This window comes from Curcuma longa, chromosome 17, assembly GCF_044706935.1.
Source record: "Curcuma longa cultivar G26 ecotype Majalengka, Jawa Barat chromosome 17, ITB_CL_G26_1.1, whole genome shotgun sequence".
Classification (NCBI taxonomy): Eukaryota; Viridiplantae; Streptophyta; class Magnoliopsida; order Zingiberales; family Zingiberaceae; genus Curcuma; species Curcuma longa.
Genome location: NC_133877.1, coordinates 3390169 through 3401364, shown reverse-complemented (window position 1 = coordinate 3401364; position 11196 = coordinate 3390169). Strand labels below are relative to the sequence as shown.

At 44.3% G+C, this 11196-nt stretch overlaps 3 protein-coding genes and 1 pseudogene across 4 annotated transcripts; 2 read left to right on the top strand and 2 right to left on the bottom strand.

Annotated features, from left to right (window-relative positions):
• Window positions 1-826: 826 nt before the first annotated feature.
• Window positions 827-3526, top strand: LOC141848426 (scarecrow-like protein 9). The gene is made up of 2 exons (XM_074736453.1): window positions 827-3087; window positions 3169-3526. The coding sequence occupies exon 1, from the start codon at window positions 827-829 to the stop codon at window positions 2990-2992; it is 2166 nt and encodes a 721-aa protein (XP_074592554.1). The 3' UTR covers window positions 2993-3087; window positions 3169-3526.
• On the bottom strand, window positions 3317-4789 carry LOC141848427 (E3 ubiquitin-protein ligase RDUF2-like). The gene has a single exon (XM_074736454.1). The coding sequence runs from the start codon at window positions 4546-4548 to the stop codon at window positions 3454-3456; it is 1095 nt and encodes a 364-aa protein (XP_074592555.1). The 5' UTR covers window positions 4549-4789; the 3' UTR covers window positions 3317-3453.
• Window positions 4790-5494: 705 nt separating this feature from the next.
• On the top strand, window positions 5495-6412 carry LOC141811533 (uncharacterized; annotated as a pseudogene).
• A 51-nt stretch (window positions 6413-6463) lies between these two features.
• Window positions 6464-11122, bottom strand: LOC141848436 (transcription initiation factor IIA large subunit-like). 2 transcript variants are annotated; one of them, XM_074736462.1, is made up of 11 exons: window positions 10896-11122; window positions 10568-10732; window positions 10312-10473; window positions 10160-10214; window positions 10006-10064; window positions 9760-9882; window positions 7418-7555; window positions 7281-7335; window positions 7009-7187; window positions 6864-6947; window positions 6464-6772 (listed from the first exon to the last, which is right to left on the bottom strand). In XM_074736462.1, exons 1-11 carry the CDS (start codon window positions 11010-11012, stop codon window positions 6749-6751), a joined length of 1161 nt encoding a protein of 386 aa, XP_074592563.1. In that variant the 5' UTR covers window positions 11013-11122; the 3' UTR covers window positions 6464-6748. The 2 variants fall into 2 exon arrangements, with proteins under 2 accessions (XP_074592563.1, XP_074592565.1); XM_074736464.1 differs by having other exon boundaries at window positions 9760-9876.
• Between the last annotated feature and the right edge of the window lie 74 nt (window positions 11123-11196).

The window sequence follows — 11196 nt, the reverse complement described above, 5'->3', positions numbered from 1 at the left end:
ACCTCGTCATCCCCCACGCCGCGCCGCGTGTCGTCAGCCGCTGCGTTCCTACGATGGATGCTGCCACCGTGCCATCTCTCCCCTTCGGTCGCTGACTCCCAAACGAGTTTGTCAAAACAAACGGTCCTGATGCATCCACGTATGCTGAGGCACGTGCAGCGATGATTCCTCGGGAATTGGATATATATATATATATATATTTGTCGTCCTTTGTTTTTTGTTTTTCCCATTTTTACGAAAGTGTTGCCTGTACGGGAGGGAAGTCATAAATTATACCGCAGGCTCCAAGCGGAGGAAGGCGGATCAAAAGCCGCAAAGGCAGTCCACAGTCCGCTCTTTCTCATGATCTCTGCCTCGCTTTCCATCTCCCTCCTCCTCGCCTTTTGCGCTTCGCACAGAGTCACTGGCTACCGCGCCATCGCTCGCTAGGGTTTCCATAAGGTCAGCTTCCTCTCGCCGCTGTTCTTTCTGGATTGATTTAGTTGCGGTTGTCGATCTGTGCGTAAAACCAGTGTTACGCACTTATTCTTGTTTGATAGAAAACAAGTTGCTTCCTTTCATCTTTCGTGGTCCTTTTGGTGCTGAATTACACCAATTCTAGCATGTGTGGGTATGTAGTTTAATCTAAATTTTCTTCAAGTTTATGTCAACTCAAAGATTGGGCTTTTGATGGTTGTATTCTGATTTCTTTTTCCCCCCCTTCTTTCCTTTGATCATCTCGTTATCAATGTTGAAGATCTGGTTAGAGAAGCAGCGAGGTGGATTTCCATCGGATAACCTGGGTATTTGAATCGTGATAACTGTTAATTCCGTGAACTCTGGTTCAATGGTTATGGATTCTGGGCTCCGTGAGCTGTCTGGCATGATGAGCGGATTGTGCTATGATGATTCTTATTTGGATCAAAATATTTTCCCAGCTCTAGGATTGGGAGGAGAATCACAAACCACTGTAAGTCACAGTGATTATGTGGGATCGCAGCGATTCTCCATTGGAATTAGCCAAATTAGCACTCCCACCTCCAGTGTTTGTGTAAGCTCTGAGGGCGAAAGCACCGAGGATGGTGACATTTTCTACTCCGACATGGCCCTGAACTACATTAGCCGGATGCTCATGGAGGAGGATATAGACGAAAAAGTCCGTTCTTACAAGGAAGAGTCTGTTATTCGAGCTGCAGAGAAGCCCTTCTATGACATCCTCAGCCAGAAGTACCCTCCGTCCCCCGATCGGCCGCCGCTTGATGTCGACCATATTTTTACCAGCTCTAGTGGCAGAAACAATGATCAGTTTCGTAATTTCTGCAGTGGTAGTGATTTCTCAGATCACCGACAGTTGTGTTCTCGTCCGGGATCTGTTGATTATTCTCCGCAGACTTCGTCGAGTTCTTCCAGCAGCTTAACTAGTTTTGACGATCACTTCAATCATGTAGCTTTATCTCCTGATGTGTTTTTTCAGAGCATTCCTGCTTGGCATTTCAAGAGAGGAGTCGAAGAGGCACAAAAGTTTCTTCCTAGCAACGATAAATTGGGAATTAGCTCAGAGTCTAATTGTGTTTCAGCATCTCAAATGCAAACAAGAGACAATACTTCCCGAGTTCGAAAGAGTACAGACAGAGAGGACCTGGATTTGGTCGAGGGCAGGAGCAATAAACTGTCGGCGGTGTTCCCTGAAGGGGAGGTCAGGTCGGAAATCTTCGATATGATATTGCTCGGCTACGAAGACAAACGCTCCAAGAAGATGTCGGCTCTGCGTGAGGCAATGCAGAATGAAGCAAACAAAAATGGCCACAATGATTCGGCAAAAGCTTCGAGCGGCGGCGACAAGTCGAGAGGAAAGAAACACACAAAGAAAGAGGTGGTGGATCTCAGAGCACTTCTGATTCTTTGCGCTCAGGCAGTGGCAGCTGATGACCGACGAACTGCCAACGAACTTTTGAAGCAAATCCGACAGCATTCTTCTCCGAATGGGGATGGAACGCAAAGGCTGGCACAATTTTTCGCAGATGGCCTCGAGGCTCGTCTGGCAGGCACGGGAAGTCGGATTTATCAAGCTCTAGTAGCCAAAAGGGCCACGACGACTGATGTATTGAAGGCTTATCATTTGTACCTCGCAGCTTGTCCTTTCAAGAGAATTTCGCATTTCTTCTCTAACCAGACGATACTCGATCTGGCAGAGAAGGCCTCGAAGCTGCACATCATCGACTTCGGCATCTATTTTGGGTTTCAGTGGCCTTGCCTCATCCAACGCCTCTCGACTCGGGAAGGCGGTTCGCCGAAGCTGCGGATCACCGGAATTGATGTTCCCCAGCCAGGTTTCCGTCCCACAGAGCGAATCGAAGAAACGGGCAGGAGGCTGGCAGATTATGCAAAGAGTTTTAATGTTCCTTTCGAGTATCAGGCCATTGCTTCTCGATGGGAAGCCATTCGAGCAGAGGATCTGCACATCGCCGAAGATGAGGTGGTGGCTGTCAATTGTTTGTACAGATTCAGAAACCTTATCGATGAGACCGTCGTCGTCGACAGCCCCAGGAATAGGGTTCTTGACACGATAAGGAAGATGAACCCGGATGTTTTTATCCATGGGGTCGTGAACGGATCGTACAGTGCCCCGTTCTTCGTGACACGGTTCCGCGAGGCTTTGTTCCACTACTCGGCCTTGTTCGACATGCTCGAAGCGAATGTGCCACGTGACGATGACCAGAGGTCGCTGATCGAGAGGGATCTCTTCGGAAGGGAGGCTCTTAATGTCATAGCATGCGAGGGCTCAGAAAGAGTCGAGAGGCCGGAGACTTACAAGCAGTGGCAGGTCAGGAATCTCAGGGCTGGGTTCGAGCAGCTGTCGCTCAACGTTGACATCATGAAGAGATCTAAGGACAAGGTGAAAGGCAGCTATCACAATGACTTCGTCATTGACGAAGATAATGGATGGCTGATACAGGGATGGAAGGGAAGAATCATTTATGCGATATCGGCATGGAAGCCCAATGGAGCTTAGTATATCATTTCTTGCGATTTCCATCAAGTTGCACTTGCGAGCCTGCCGAGGAAGACGACTGCCTTCCTGATCCATGGCAACTATATCCTGATGAGGTAACTGATTGTAACACAAATTGTAATCAGATTTTGCTGTGATCTTGGTTGTGTCTTACCGTTCTGTAATTTTATATGTAGTTTTTGTGTAGTGAATCCTCCATTGTCGACTCTGATGAAGCATGTTAATGGACCTGCAATTGACAAGCCTGTTCTTTTGATCTCTGAATGGCCACCAACCTTCTATCGAGCTCTTGAATGAATCTGAACAAAGAACTGAAATAGAACCTTGAAGGAAACAATTTATCCACTATGATTTTTTCAGCAAATTTTTACATCTATATGAAAGTCCTACGTGGAAACCTGAATCAAAACAATGGAACATATCTGAAAAGAACAACTAAATCTAGCTTTTGTATGCCAACTTCAAGCAATGGCACTGGCGCTTGGAATTGCTTCCGGATTGCTCAGAGGTGGAGAAGAAGAAGAAGAAGAAGAAGCTGAACGTGAGAGCCTGAAGAATGAGAAGAAACTGCAAACTGCCCGGCGAATTCCTCCTCTCGCCGTCGACCTCTCCGGACTTGCTGCAGGTGCTGATTGTCTCCTGTTGTTGAGTGCTGTACCGTCCATCTCTGCGTATGCTGCAGGAAGCTGCTCTTCTACAGCTCTCCTCCCTCCTGAGAACCTTCCCACGGCGAACCCTCCACCTGGTAGCCTCCATATAATGAGCCCCACCGTCTCCTCCTCCTCGCTCCTGGCAGCGGCCACTGGCTCATCGTCCTTCGCCGCTGGCATCTGATGGCGGCAGACAGGGCATGAGTTGTGGAGTGATAGCCACGGCAAGATGCAATCTCGATGGTAGATGTGTTTGCAGGGCATCTCCCGGGCCTGCGTCCCGAGCTCGAAGGGATCCATGCAGATGGCGCAATGGCACTCCTTGGAGATGTGATCGGTGACGATCTCCACGGCGGGCATCGACTCGACGGCGGACTTCGATGCCGGGGGGTTGTCGCAACCAATCTCGCGGCCGATTCCGGTGAGCTCGACCTGCGCGAGGTGGTCGAGCAGGCGTTCGAAGCCGGAGTGCATCAGGAGGTCCGAGATGGCTTCCGGCAACGGGCGGAGACCGGAGCCGGTGCCCTCGTTGTAGTAGAGCTCGAAGCTGGTGCCGCCGCGAGACGGGCTAAGGAGGACGACGACGGGGTTAAAGGCAGAGCGGTCGCTGGCGGAGGATCGGCGGTGGCGGTGGCGTCGGAGGCCAGAAGGCTGATGGGAGCGACCGGCGGGGGCGGATCCGACGCTGATGACGGTGTGAGAGTCAGGCGATGACGACGCGGCGTGGCGGCTGCGGCGACGGCGGTTCGCCGAGGGAGAGTGAAATTGGTGAGGCGGCGAGTCGATCTGCTGGAGGAATCCTCCGTCGCAGTCGGGGCAGACGATGGCGTCCTGCGGCCGCAACACGACGAGTCGGCTACAGCGGTAGCACCAGTAAGAAGACGGCGCCGCCATGGAAGAAGGCATCGAACAAGCAAAATACTGGATCTTTACTCCAAAATCGGAAGCAAAAACCTTAAAAATTCGATCTTTCTGACAAATCCCTCCTTCGAATCGACGAATCACACGATCTACCTACTCAGGATCCCAACTTCCCAAAATTCAAAACAATACCAACCAAGTTCCTACTCCATTGGCGCTTCGGCACTTCGACATAAGAGATCAACGCCTCGAATCGGGTAGAGATCAGAAGAGGAGGAGGAGAAGAAACAACGTGATTCAGCGATACGCAGAGGGGAATTGACGGTTTTATAACGCGCTCGATCGACGAAAGCATCGTTCGCCGAAGCCGCCTTCCGCGTGCGTGACGTGGGGTATTTTGGACTCTTCCCATGGCAGACCGCGTGGCCGTACGAACGCGTGGATAAGCAAAGGCTCTTCCAGTTTTGTTCGTAAACTTGGTAGATTTATACTATAATCTTATGGAATTGGCTCTTGCTTAAAGATGTGGATAAGCATTAAACATTCCCATTTGGACTTTTATACATATCGTTTGTAATTGTCCTGAAGGTTTCGGGGAATGAGATTCAGGTTTAGCACCCGCCGTCAATGTCATGGGTCAAAGTTGATGCACGTGCCGTTGCTAAACTAAATTACTCGAAGGTTCCTGGTAGATTCGCACTCCGGAACGTTGACGTCGTCGGTCAACGGCCCGATTAAACATGAAGGCCGGAAAAAAGTTGGGCCGTACGTAATGACTAAAGCCCAAATACGGATCGATCCCGATTGGTACGTGGTGAGTTAGGTCGAACCCTAAACCACTCGACATTCTTCCCGTGATTTCGAGAAAGGCCGGTCGCGCCTCTCCTGTAGTCCTGCCTGTCATTCGACGTAGCCATAGATTTCGGTTCGAAGGAAGAATTTTGATTAATTTGTTCGAGATTGTACTAGATTTTCTTCATGTTTAGGAATCATGGCGGGCGACGGAGTTAAATGGGATGGACTGCTCAAGTGGAGCCTCTCACATGCGGATGGGACTCATCATGCTCGGAATTTGAGGTATAGCTCCTTGGAATTGTTACCAGGATTTTGATGATGCCATTAGAAACAAGAACAAAACCTTTTCCTTTTGGCATAAAGTTGGTTAATTTTGTTCCTCGATGATGAGTTCCATATTTTCTGCTTCGATAATTGGTCAGTGAGGAGGATAGGAAGTGGTTCATGGAAGTATGCAAGCGCAGACCGTGGACGTAGTTAAAAGGATGAAGGAAATCACCCTTGTCATGAAAACTCCGGAGGATCTAGGATTTTAACATAATGCAGTCAAATTCTACAGATTCAGCTCTCTCTGATTTTGCTGACTTGATACTTCTGTTTTCTTTGTTTTATATAGCTTTGATTTGGAACAACAAAGCAGGAATTAATGCATTCCGTATGCTGGGCTCAGAGATGCACTAGGTTCTGAGAATGTCAAGTTCAAAAGGTTCTTCCTTCTCCCTACCACCTGAAGGCCCTCCGTGCCGATACCATTGGATACTTTATTTGCTATTCATCTTCGACTGACTATTTTTCAGTTTTCACCTCTTACAGGAAAGCACTCAACCTGATTCAATACCTTCTTCGGGAGAACAATTCGGATTGTGGTGTTGTTTCAGAACTTGGATTTCCACGGATGATGATGCATCTGGCTTCCAGTGTCAACTCAGATGTGCGAGAAGCTGCGCTGCGTGGTCTTCTAGAGCTGGCTCGGGGAGGGACCTCAGGTGGCAGCACTGTCTTAGCTGAAGGACACAAGCTCAAGAAAGTCCTTCAGGAACGCATTCAGAGGACCAGCTCTATGCCAGCTGAAGATCTTGGAGCAGCCGAGGAGGAGAGCGAACACATGTTATAACTCTCTCTCTCATTTCTTTCAAAACATTTTTAATCAATAGAAAGAAACCGCTTCACGTAATATCTCATCTGGAATTGAAACATTTTTAAGACTCATGCAGTTTTGATGTTGTGTTTTCATTTACCTGTTCGATACTGCACACCAGATCCAGTCGTCTCATTGTTTCAGGACACGGGAGCAAAATTTACAAGGTCCCAGTACTTGTGAATTGAAAGGGAAAGGAAGGATAACTGAGAGTCCCTCTGGCCACTGTAAAATATAGTTTATCATTCTCTCCCAAATAAAAATATATTGAGAACGCCCATGATCTGAAAGCAGAGCAGCTACATGAAGAAATCAAAATTCAAACTCTCCATTGGCCTGCCGAGCAAGATAGAGATGTTGATTAGCATTAAATTTAAAACACAAACCACATATGGATAATAACATAAAGAACATTCATGTTGCGTACCTTGTTGAAAAGAATATCCCTGTTTTTGATATGCATTATTCCATCCTTGAGAGTGCACTTCCATCTGCTCTTTGTCCTCGTCACCTGTATAGACCAGTCATGATTAAGTGGGACTAACATAAATTAAAGCTGCAATAGCATGTACCTTCTCAAAAAGAGCTAGAACCAAATGTTGAGTATTGGTCTCATTGTCCTCTTGATCGAAATCGTCCAACTCATCGTCGTCATCATCGTCCTCATTGAGAGGAGGCTCATCATCTTCATCTGCTTCATTCCTACTTGGCCTCGGTGTGCCAGCAACAGGTGTCGCGCTCTGTGGTTCAACTAAGCAGAGATGCAAAGTAAGCGTTGAGAATAAACTGAAATGCAAATGCATAGATATGTCGACGAGTTTCATTGTTGATGCGATAGCTTTACCATGGTCTCCAGGTGTATTGTAGTCTTCACTTGACACTCCTTGAAACCGAAATAACTTCGCAAGGCAGCATAAAAAAGGTAAATAAAAATTGAAAGTGAAAGTTAATTATATAATCCATCGTAGATTTGTTAAATACATCATCATATTCGTCATGAACTCCATCACTCTGAGGAAGAACCAGAGGCTGTTTTGCTTCTTTCTTGGGGAGGAACTCAGAGTCGACATTTTCCTGCACATGCTTCAGTGATGATGTCTGCCATCTGCTTATTCCTTTCTGAAACAATGATAGAGGAAGATAACTATATAGTAATAGGCAAAAACTATCAAGAAGGAACTCGTAGTTCCCACTAAAATCTAGTTAATGTGAAACAATAGAACACCAAGAGCACATAACAGAAAAAACTCATGTTGAAGCAATTACTGAATCAATAATACTCAATAAGCCTTCTCACTTATATAAAAGAAAAATAAGCAATCTGAACCAAAAAAAAAAACTCATGTTGGATCATCTATTGAATCAATAACTCTAAGTATGGCTTCTCACAGATATAGAAGCAAAAGAAACAATGGCATGAAAACATCAAGACGCAAGGAGATATTTATTAACCCCAAAACCTCAGGTCCAATGTCATAAAAAAACAAGTTATTATAATGAGAATTAAGAAATTGGAAACCAGTAAAAGATTACCCATTCTAAAAACAATAGATAAGTAGCACCTAACAAAGAATAGAATAGATAAATGAATACAAATGTTATAATAGATCCTACATTTTACTTCAAACACCAACATTCTTGGTTTCTTTCTGTTAAGTAGTTTCATGAGGCTTTAAATTCCTCATATTGTTCAATAATCTTCTATTATGATGTTTTGTTCAAATCACACTATTAATCCTAATCTGCAAAATTCCTACATTTTACTTCAAACACCAACATTCTTGGTTTCTTTCTGTTAACTCTTTAAATTCCTCAGTGCTGGGAAATGTTAATCCTGTTGACAAACTTGCATCATCCAACTATGTAAAGAATTTGGCAAACTGGCATCATACACAACATGCTAAAATTTACAATTTAAAATGTATTAAAATTTCTCATCCTGATTAAAATGATTTCTATGTAACATATATAGGATCAACATGCACTGAAACAATGGAAATGTACCATAACAATCAGGTAGTCATCTTCATTACAAGCATTCATTGCTTCATAGATGCACTATCTATGAAATAGATTGTCATTTTGTTTGAATTATTGTCCAAAAAGATTACACATCACAGACTTTTGGCAAAGAATAATGTGTTGATATTGCTTCATAGGCACACTAAAACTCATTGAAATTGATTGACATTTTGTCTGAGGTATCACAATGCCCAAGAAGATTAGCACGTCATCCAGTTTTGCCAAAGAACAAATTGTTGATATTTTACATTATAGATATATATGGTTCTGCTTAAGGGAGAATGTTAAAAGTAATTGTAATAGACAGCTCACATCATATGGTCTTTCTTGTGAATATCAGAAATATACCTACTCAGGGGTACAAGATCAACACCAAAGAACTCAATTGTCCAAATGATCATATCTATAAGATCAAGGTGTTCAAAATGTTAATTTCAATAAACTGCAAATACTTCCTCCAAAAAATATATGTAAGATAAGATAGGATGTATTATTATGAGATTTAATTTATCCTATATTATCGAAAACAAAATATAAGTCATACATTAATTTCATGTAGCATATCCTAAGTATATCATTTATTGTTCACTTCTCTCACAATATCTTGCATAAAATACGGTAACTCTATCTGCCACAGACACCTATCTAAAGGAGCCCTTCCTAGAAGAGTGAATCTCATGGCGGAGATGAAGTATAAGGTTCTCTCAATCCCTTCTATTCATGGTCTAGATGTAGCCAACCAATCCTCTTTTTACCTTTTTTTATTGATCTAATCATAACTTGCTGATTTTGTTCGATTTTCTTAAATATTTTTCCATTTTTTTTGCTCGATCTTTAGTAATTTACTACGCAAAATGACTGATTTTTCATATTAAAAAAAAGAATTAGTTTTGTACAATTTTAGCCTAACTTTAACAATCAATTGACAACCATATTGGTGCCCGTTAGATAACAAAGTGAAGGGTCTTGATTTAGGCTCTCCATATAAAGTGCATGGCATAAATCACTAATTCAGTGTAACCTAGCTGAGGTGAAAAAACATGAATGATATTTGTAGCTCCAATTACTCATAGAGTGCCGAACATCAAAGATGACAGGCTGACCCATCACCAAAAATTAGCTAAATAAAATAAATAGAGGAGTCAGCAAGCTATTCAAGATATAACACCCAATTAAACCAATCTCATTGCAGTATCAATATGACTTGAAGCAAAATGCATAAATGTTATGCAACATATTGATGTGTAAATAGTGATGTCATATGTTTGCTTTAATATTATGAAATTTAAGAATGCATCTACCCCAGGTAAAGAAAACTCTATTGTCACATCATTGCTTCCATCTTGTTGTGGTATGTAACCTCTTGGGTTTCGATGAGAAGGATTCTTGCGTTTGCCTGAGGAATCGACAAAAAAGTCCTGCACCTAAAAGCCAACAACGGTAAGAATGAAAGAACTTTGTGGCCATGAGATAGTTGTCATATCAAGAATGTGCAAAGTTGTATTCTCGGAATAGGTGATGACATGAGAAGTGAAGATAAAAAGTACATGAGTTAAGGATTGATGGGAGGCTCCTCTATCAGGCTCTTCACGTCCTTCAACATAAGCTGAGCACGAGAATGAAGGAGACCGCATGTAACTTGAAGGAAAGAAATAATACTATAAGAACCACACTAAAGATCAGTAAATTATATAAACATACCAACATTAACATCGACTCCTAGAGGCCGTTGGTTGATCCAAGGAGAAGGTGGTTGCTACACCAATGAGGCAATACAATTTCACCAAAGTTCAGTCACTTTGTTGAAAGAAATCTTGGCTGAATAAAATCCTCAGTGCATTGCAAAGTCATACCATGTATGGACTAGGCCTTCCAGCTCCACCTTTCATATCAATGCTATTTCTGATCTCAGAAATCGGAGATGGAGCATAATCAGAAGGGCCTGTGGGTATGTTGTACATTCCCGTCTCAGCAGTTCCAGGCAAAGGAGTCTGGATGGGAGTCTGCAAAGGAGTCTGCCAGAAAACCAAATTCATAAAAAGTGGTGCATCAGAACAAAAAATTAAATGCCGCATACGAGGCAGTATGCAGCAGTAGCAGTCGTCTAACCGGTGGAAAAAGCATCTCCGCAGTAGGAGTCTCGTACTCCTCAGGCGGCCCCTCGTACGGGACGTTCAGATCATGCACTGGCGTCGGCGCCCCGTTCTTCTGAAGGGCTGGCCGCTCTATGTTGCCGTCGATGGCGCCGCACTGGATCATCCTCATCTCCCACATCTGGAATCGCTCCAAAAGAATCGAACAAGTGCACACGCACACCAAAAATAGTAACCAATAAGGTCACCTTCCCAGAAAGTCAAGGAGTAACCAATCTCTAGAAAAAGGGGGATCGAAGAAATATCTTGAACGGAGATGCACAAGGTACAAAAAAGTAAATTACCGCCTGAAGCTCGTTGAGCACGGACTCCCCGGCGCCATAGTTGATGAACTCATCGCGGACCTTGCTGATGACGTCGTCCACTACATGGACGTAGACGGCTGAGACATTGGTAGCCATACCCACCGATCGAGCAATCAAAGAGCACGCAGCTAGGGTTTCAGGGGAAGGGGCGCCGTTTCGCTAGAGAAACGGCGAGGGGAGCGAGACGTGAAGGAGAAGAAAAGCGAATGATCGCGGACGGGAAAGCGGCGAATTAAGAGAGCTATATAAATACGTTCGCATCCGGCAAGACGTCAAGGCG

What these genes read in the sequence shown, in the direction of transcription:
- LOC141848436 (XM_074736462.1), bottom strand. Translation starts at nt 11,012, where the DNA reads ATGGCTACCAATGTCTCAGCCGTCTACGTCCATGTAGTGGACGACGTC. An exon ending in TTCTAGCTCTTTTTGAGAAG is followed by an intron (nt 6,948 to 7,008) that starts GTACATGCTATT and finishes TGGTCTATACAG; the next exon opens with GTGACGAGGACAAAGAGCAG. An exon ending in GGGATATTCTTTTCAACAAG is followed by an intron (nt 6,773 to 6,863) that starts GTACGCAACATG and finishes CTTGCTCGGCAG; the next exon opens with GCCAATGGAGAGTTTGAATT.
- LOC141848426 (XM_074736453.1), top strand. Translation starts at nt 827, where the DNA reads ATGGTTATGGATTCTGGGCTCCGTGAGCTGTCTGGCATGATGAGCGGA.
- LOC141848427 (XM_074736454.1), bottom strand. Translation starts at nt 4,548, where the DNA reads ATGCCTTCTTCCATGGCGGCGCCGTCTTCTTACTGGTGCTACCGCTGT.